Genomic DNA, 8,634 nt, shown 5'->3' with positions numbered 1-8,634 from the left:
AGAACCCGAGGACCGAGTAGTTTTTTTCGTAGGCAGAACCCGAGGACCGAGTAGTTTTTTTCGTAGGCAGAACCCGAGGACCGAGTAGTTTTTTTCGTAGGCAGAACCCGAGGACCGAGTAGTTTTTTTCGTAGGCAGAAGCGAAAGGGCCCCGAGGACCGAGTAGTTTTTTTCGTAGGCAGAACCCGAGGACCGAGTAGTTTTTTTCGTAGGCAGAAGCGAAAGGGCCCCGAGGACCGAGTAGTTTTTTTCGTAGGCAGAATCCGAGGACCGAGTAGTTTTTTTCATAGGCAGAAGCGAAAGGGCCCCGAGGACCGAGTAGTTTTTTTCATAGGCAGAAGCGAAAGGGCCCCGAGGACCGAGTAGTTTTTTTCATATAGCGGGGCGAGTTTTATTTTTTAAAACTTTTTAATTTTTGTTAATGCTTTTTAGCAACTAGGCTTATGAGGTAACCTACACGCCTCTGGGGTGCTCGGGTGCCAGACACGTATCTCCAGATGGTCTAATGTGCGCTCGCGGAAACAGGAGATAAAATAAAAGATGGGAAAATTAATAATAAATTGAGTTTTTATTCCCTGCCACCGGTTACACAGCTAAAATAATGCACGGCTAAATTTACGAAAAACAAGTTACAATTCGGTTAACAACACAAGACAAAAAGAATAAAACGTTCAGCACAGCAACACAGCAACACTTGTTCACCATAAGCTTCATCTGAATCGTTTGACTTGTATGTGCGTTAGCTGGGTTTAACAAAGACACAATTTTTCTTTAAATTAGCAAATTTATTTTTTAAATAGATACAGTCTGTTATTCCCTATCTAGAAAGCCTGTACAAAATTCAGCAAAGGTATATACAAAAAATATCAAAACTGCGTACTCATACAAAAATGCTAAAACTATGACAGTGCAGACTTCAGGGTCATGATACACTCCAATCACAAAATCGAGAACTACTTTAGAATTCATTTTTTTGAGTTTTGATTCAAATTAAATATCATGGCACGATTCACACAAATACTAAAATTGGAGGCTGTTATACAAAAGGGAAATGAAATACATCACTATTTATTTCATGCATCACCTCGTACTGATAAATGCGTGATTTAAAGAAAGAAAAACGCAGGTTGGCGGAGCTTGTCACAGTTTTGTCTGAATGTTTAAAACGCATACAAAAATTTATAATCACCACATTTCAAGAATGCTAACGTCATAATTTTCAGTTAATTTATTCCGTATTTTATAAACACACTGTATAATTTTGGTGTTAAAGAATGTTGCTTGTTCATGAATTCTTTCTTTAAATCGGCACCTGTACGTAATTAAATTAAATGTCGGTACTGAAAAAGGAATAATACACTGTAAAGTCGTTTACTAATAGGTATAGAATAATTTGATAAACACAAATAAACTGACACTTATTAGCAGCTATTATTTATCCAGTGGTTCTATTTTTGCACAAATATTGAGTATATCGTTGTAATTAATATTGTTCAAAACACACACTAGGAAAGCATAATAGTTTATGCATTTTTAAACACCAAACACATCATTTGGCAATTTGAACTAAACCAAAAGTCTTGATATAAAAAATGAGCAGGTTGTTTTAGTTTGGTTATAGTTTCTTTTCCTACACTAGTTTGACAAAATAACAAAAAAATATATATACAACTCAGGATTAAAAACTTGGAACAGAGTACCATGCGTGAAGAAAAGAAATTATAAACAAACACGATCCTTCAATTCGCTATTTTAATAGTATCTTTGGGATTGTACAAAATTTATATTTTATAGTAACTCTACACAAACTATAAGTATTTCTTACGGCTATTATTGAACACTCACACGTTCAAACGATAATTTACAAATAAAAAAGACTAGCATAAGTTTTTATCAGTTTTCCTTCGTCTACGTAATATAAACGAAGAAAAGTCCGAATGAATAAGTTAAAATAAAATTAAAAAATACAAACGAGAATTCCTGTTCCCAGAAACAAAGGAAATTCTAGGGTAGCTAAAAGTAAATAAGTTATGATTGAGCATGTATGCCTAAAACAATATAATGGTATCACAGTTTAGTGAAAATAACACGGGGTCGTTCAGGTAACGCATCGAAAATTAAAGAACAGAACCTGATGACAAAAAAATTCCGTAAGTCGAGTATGGAATGATGCGTCACGTATCCGAATAATAATAATTAAAAATCAACTAAAACGCACTTGAAGAACTACCACCACACCGTACGTAAAAAATTTGATAAATGCAAGGACTTAACTACAAAAGTATTCATCAGTAATAATTAGAGTGGTCCTAACAGTCGAATACAAATGTATTTTTAATTTTTTAATAGGATAAAGTTTCTATCGAAACACTACATTCACCACGTCTTTGATGGTATTGTTGACCTCGTTGATGTACCTAGTGTTTTCGGTGCTATTGCGTGATCCGGCCGACCTAAGTTGTCTAGCTTGGGTTTCTAAACGGGTGAGCAGTTCGCGGAATTGAAACTTTGTATGAGCAGGAACTACGTTATCCGCATAGTCCATGCAAGAACCATGCAGCAGACCTATTTTATCCGATAACTGAAGCCAGGTGGTCGTCGACACAGAATCGTTTGATTTGATGCTTCTGAGAGTCGATTCCAACGCTTGAGATAATTCTAGGATGTTGTCCTTGCCAACTTTATCGCCCGAATCCTGCAATCATTATTTAGTTAATACATTAATTCCTTAAATAAACTTCTATTCTAATTTCATTACAATCGGTCCGCTAATTTTCTCTGTAATAAAAATCCGAACGAAAATAGCATTTAATATGGACAAATTTGAGATGACGTCGTCAAATTATTGGTAGGGACGTTTGGATAAATAATTCTAGCGAGCGTTTCACTACATGATATGCCTAAAGTACATATAAAATTTCACAATAGTCAGTGTGGTAGTTTTGAAGATTACTTGTCTAATAAAATCGCCAATACAGATTCAAACGGGAAACCTATTTTTTCATATTCCAGGGCTCTTGGAATGTCGACAAAACATGAAAGTAACCATTCGTCTAGCTTATGCTGGGGTAGTGAAAATACACCCTACTTTATTTGAAATAAAAAAGTTGATGCCATTCGCCGAAAAAACACCATAAACATAACGTTAAGATACAGTCATTTTATAAATGTATTTCTTATATCAATGTATCGTTACGAACTAAATCCATACGCTGCCCCAGTACGACGCCTATGGGTTTTCTAGTATGAACGGTCAGGACTCATCATCATCGACGGCGGCGCTCGAATAAAGAAAAGCCTAGAAGTGGAAGTCGCGATGGGCACTCCAGAATAATCTCGATCGCGAAATTCGTTTCTAGATATTTATCTAGAAACGAATGGCGGCTGTTTAAATAGGGATCACCGTCGGGAACGCCCAGTCGAATCCAGTCAATAAAAGTATATGAACTGATTTTAATTGTGTACATAAAGCATTTTAAAAACATACTCCATTCTAATTGAAAATAAAATATTGATGTCATCTCCGCATAAACCAAAATGATGGATTTTCTGTGTGATCACTTCCAATTTGCAAATATACAGCTGGTCTACGAGATATTATTGAAAATCTTTTTGAAGAAATCTGATCATTTTTTCAATAGTCCATGACCTGAGCACTGAGACACTGTATGCTGGAAGTTTTTTTTTTTTTTGAAAAAGTGTTATTTGAATTTTTTTAACCACTAGGATTTACGCATGGTATCAGTGCACGTAAATTAGTTAAAAAATGACTTACTTTCACATCTTCCTCTGGAGTCTTATTCTCTAAATTTGCAGGCTTCGCCATAATCGGTGGCTTATTTCCCGAACTAGGCGCTATCGGTGTTGCATAAATCGCCGACCCCGCCGGCCTACCAGCAATTATCGGTTTAACCGCTTTAACTGGAGGCTTAGTCGGTATAACCGGCTTTTCCTCAGTACTCGGAGGCCAGTTTTTCTTATCACTCTTCTTATCACCCTTCATCGAATCGTCCGAAGTATCCACCGGTGACACTTCACTAATCAATTCTTCGTTGTTTTTGCTTTTTAAAGTTAATTTTGGACTTAACTGTACGTTCCCTGGAACATCCGCGGCCTCTTTAGGTTCCCACAACTTCTTCAAACTACTAATACTTCCCGTGCTTTTCCTCTTATCGTCCGCCTCTTCGATTTTCAAATTACCACTATCTGAACTAGCCGTACTCTCGCGCTTACTCGTTTCCTGCGGAAAGAACGAATAAATTAGCGTTCCTACGATTACAAACGTAAAAATATTACTTGTTCGTTTTCATCCGTATTCGCCTCTTCCTGTTTTTTGTCCCCTCCGCTATCCACTTTCCGCAGTCTCGATTTGAAATCGATAATAGAATCGTTCGTTTCCGGTTTATCTTTAGCAGTCGGTTTTTTCGTAGGGTCGATTTTCTTGAGCTGTGATACGAAGCTGACTCCGTTGTTATTTTCAGTTCTCACGTTTCCTTGTGAATTTTTTCGAGTCGGTGGAGTCTTTTCTTGGTCTTTTTTATCCTTATCCAGGTTGAACGATTGAGACAATTCAGTCACTAGTTGAGCAACGGGATCGTGGCTGATGCCACTCACAGCCAACAACGGTTCTAACAACGGTGATTCTTTCAGGTTCTTGTTGCTCTTCTGTTGATCGGCGCGTTCTTTAATCTCGGTAACCAATTTCAGCTCCATTTCTTTGACGAGCTTGTTTTTGAACACTTTCTTGGATTTATTGTCATCTAATGGAGTTTCGTCGGTTTCTTTCTCTTTGTCAAGATCACATTCATCCGCTAAAAAACAAACGCACAATAGTCAATTAACTGCCAATTTTCGTTTTTAACGAAATGTTAGGTTACAAAGCAACCTTTCCTGAGAAGTTTTAGTTAATTTAGTAAGTAAGTGCTTAAAAATTATTAGCTTCCTCGGCGTTTCATAGCTCCTAGAACATGAAAAAGTAGGTCTTCTGTTTATACCTGCCTGTCGTCTGTTGGCGATTTTATTAAGATTGTGTGATTTTAGAAGTAAGAATATCGTGAGGCTATATGAGAAAACGTATACAAAATATGTTTGATCATCCCTAACAATAATGTGATGACGTCAAAAAAAAACTGCGAAATTCAACAACTTCTCAAAAAAAGTTACAGCTGTCCTACTCTACAACGAAAAACAAAAAATAATCAGTTGTACTACTCGACTCACCAACGATTTCTGGAAAACTTGGTGGTGGAGGCAGTGGTTCTAGCGGCGATCCTACCACAGGAACATCCGAATCGACACTCATCGGACTTCTCCCCTCTTGACTCGGACTCGTTAAACTAAGACTAGTTCGTTGAGGACTCTTCTCCTTAGCATCCTCCTTGTTATCCTTAAAACTACTACAACTGTCAGTCGACGGCTCTCTCTTCTTCAAACTAACCCCAAATCTCGAACTCGCTTCCTCGACAGAAGGCTGCAGCGTGCTAACATCACTATTTTCGTTACTTTCGTAGTCTCTAGGCAACTTTTTCGACGTAAGCGGCGAGATCGGGATCACCTTCTTCCTCAACTCCGCCGAAGAAGTCATAATACTAATACCATCCGGCATGTCGATCGGTCCGTCGAATTCTTCAGGAGGCGGAGGAAGATCGGTAGGGGGCGGCGGAAATTCCAGATCGGCCAAAGTCGGCTGGACCGATCTAGACGGGCTTCCGCCCCGAAAAGTGGTGTTCTGGCTGACCCTAAATGTACGAAGGCTGCTCCGAACGTCTCCGGTGTTGTTTCTCGAGATATTTCTAGTACGGGAGAGTTTCGAAGACGTGGGAGAACTTGGGGGATGAGTTGCGTGGAAGGTCGTAACGCCGCCGGAAGAATTGCTTCGGATCATTTGCGGTTGCGTACGGATGTTGGTTCTTGGTGATAACGATCTTGGTGTTGTTTCGGATTGTTCGATGGTGACTTGAGGTGGAATGTCTTCGTTTGTAGCCATTCCGCTTTGTTTCAAAGATTCAAGGTAAGCTCCGATGCGAGCACCTTTGGGAAGGGTGCCGTAGCGGCTGATGGCTTTTCGGACATTTTGCACTTCCAGGGCTGCAACCTGCACCTAAAGAAAAATTTTAAAAATGATATCGCGAGTTTGTATAACTTAAGTTGTGTGAAACAGTTCAATTTGTATTTTCATGTCTTTAGTGTTACGGAATATCTGTAAAAAGTAGAAGCTCTCACTTTTTTATAATTTCAGTGAATAAATAAGTAGTCACAACTTAAAAGTAATAAATCTATTGACTTGGAAGAAAGATGTTTGGTAACACAATGATTTGAAAAGTGGCAATTAGTTCTGGAGTTAAACTACGTTACGTAAACTTGGATTTCTAATAACGTTGTTACGTTAATTATGCGATGAACTGATCAATACAACGTAATTACGTAAACCAAATTCAAAAACGGCAACAAGTTTATTTAAAATGGTCTTCGTTAATTTTTATTGGTTTCTATCGAATGTCTTGTTGTTAGATTTTCTTTTAAATGTAGTATCTCATACAATAACAAGCAGACTAACAACTATGATTAGTGTCAAGACAAATTGAAGCCCTGACTGGGTTCATAACCACAAATCCTCTTAACTAGCAAACCACAAGCCCGAAAATGTAAAACTGGCAACAAGAACCACATTTCCGCCCTCGTTTCGCATGTTGTAAATCACATGTAGATTGGATGTAAATCTCTTCAGGCAGCTAATGTGGTTTGAGTTTTTTGTGAATTCGGTTCCGCCTTTTGTAAGTTCGTTGGTTTAAAGTTGTATTTTAAAATTTTGAATTCAAGCAAACGTTTCGTAATTTATTGCAAGTACAGCGAGAACACATACAAAGTAAACATGTTTGTATTCGGATAAGTGTTGTGCATTCAACTGTAAAGGTAATTATCACCCAAAGATGGACACGCAACGGTATCAGGATTTCCATCTGAGGAAACTTGACAGAAAATATTAAACATTCTAATCGTATTTACAAAGAATTTGCGCAAAGTGGTACTGCTTCCAGTCAGTGTACATAACAATTTCCTGTTTGACCAGAACAGGCAAATCGGAAAATTCAATTTCGAAAAAATAAAATCGTAGTGAAAGAACACTGATTTAACAATAAAATAATGATTGTATAGATTTGATTTACACTATTTTAGTAATTTAAATCGTGTATTATTGTTTTTCGTTTGTGAAATAAAAATTGAGAACTAAAGTCCCATGCATGCGACTGAAAATAAAATGACTTAGAGTTGGCTGGGTGACCAACTGTGTGGGTGGTACTACTGCACAACTGACACATCAGATCATTCTGTCATTTGTTAGTGTCAAAAATTAACACAAGCAACCTTAAATCGACGCCAACTCTAATTCGTCTTATTTTCGATTGCGCAGTAGAAGTGTAATTTCTATTAAAACGTGCGTTTCAGTGGGCGGGTAAACATATTTTTGAAGTTACACCAAAGTCCGCACTAAAAAAGGTAGATTCTGAGCTTAAGTTAATATATGTATGGATTGTTATAGTACAAGTAAAGGAGCATCGTATGCATATGTATCTAGTTAGTTTTTCTTATAAAAATTTGTTCATGACGTCATTAACATTTTGGCAAGGACACGTATATCAATTTTGACTAAGTGCAATGTAATACTATTAATAAGAGTACTGCATCTGCAAATTTTCAGGAAAATGAGATGGACAATAAAACATGTCGCCTTTTTTATTATTTTTTTTGAACCACTTGTATAAGCAGAAATTCTTCTGACGTGATCAACTTTCTTTCTCTAAAAATTCTACTCTTTTAAAAACATACATATTTCATATGGTAATTTCTTGTCGAGAAATGAGGATTTTGCAACTAATCTCCGCCCGTCAACTCACGGTGAATAAAGAATTCATCACAATTGAGAAGGGGTGGGTGGGCGGGGCTTATATTTGGTCCATTTTTTCTTAATAGACGAAGTCTTCTTTTCCCAACAAGAAACTGAAAACATGTTTAACTACCAGGATTTTCTAATTAAACTCCGCCCTTCAGCTTAATATTCATCACAATTGAGAAGGGGTAGGTGGGCGGGGCTTATATTTGGTCCATTTTTTCTTAATATGAGAAGTCTCCTTTTCCCAACAAAAAACTGAAAACATGTTTAACAATCCTGTTGTTGAAAGAAAATTCTATGCATTAAAAAAAAACAAAGATTAAGCCCCACCCACCCGCCCCGATCTCATTTGTGATGAATTTTTCATTCGTTGTTAGACCGAGGGGCGGAGCGTAATTACAAAATACATATTTCTCTATTGATTTGAATCAGTTTGTCTTCTCAAAACAGAGGACTAAAATTATTCATTAAACCACAATCGAACAAAATGTTATGAACATTATAATTCTTATTTTATTATTATTATACAAAGACATGCGTGTTCTCGCATTCTCGATAAAATTTGGTAACTGACTCGTTTTTAATTTAACCAATAAAAAATTTGTTAAGTTTAACTTAATCTTTTATAACCAAGCGATAGATAAAAGTAAAGCTATCAAAGGTTTAGAAAACAAAGAAACAAATATGGGAATGAAATAGTTTTAGGAACACAGAAAAGATATTTTAGCAATTTAGTGAAAAAC

At 36.9% G+C, this 8,634-nt stretch overlaps 1 protein-coding gene across 5 annotated transcripts in view; it reads right to left on the bottom strand.

The window, feature by feature from the left end:
• Nucleotides 1–764: 764 nt before the first annotated feature.
• Nucleotides 765–8,634, bottom strand: part of LOC135128011 (tyrosine-protein kinase Abl) — a 111,829-nt gene continuing 103,959 nt past the window's right edge. For all 5 annotated transcript variants that reach the window (XM_064054789.1, XM_064054791.1, XM_064054790.1 and 2 more), the window contains 4 exons: nt 5,221–6,100; nt 4,297–4,811; nt 3,776–4,240; nt 765–2,695 (listed from right to left, as the gene is read on the bottom strand). In XM_064054789.1, coding sequence (XP_063910859.1) covers nt 2,360–2,695; nt 3,776–4,240; nt 4,297–4,811; nt 5,221–6,100 — 2,196 coding nt within the window. In that variant the 3' untranslated portion in view covers nt 765–2,359. The remainder of the gene's footprint in view (nt 2,696–3,775; nt 4,241–4,296; nt 4,812–5,220; nt 6,101–8,634) is intronic.

Source organism: Zophobas morio, unplaced genomic scaffold (assembly GCF_036711695.1).
Source record: "Zophobas morio isolate AGI-343-1 ecotype UQ-CSIRO unplaced genomic scaffold, CSIRO_AGI_Zmor_V1 ptg000012l, whole genome shotgun sequence".
Taxonomy (NCBI): Eukaryota; Metazoa; Arthropoda; class Insecta; order Coleoptera; family Tenebrionidae; genus Zophobas; species Zophobas morio.
The sequence above is the reverse complement of the archived record's forward strand: the minus strand, read 5'-3'. Positions and strand labels throughout refer to the sequence as shown.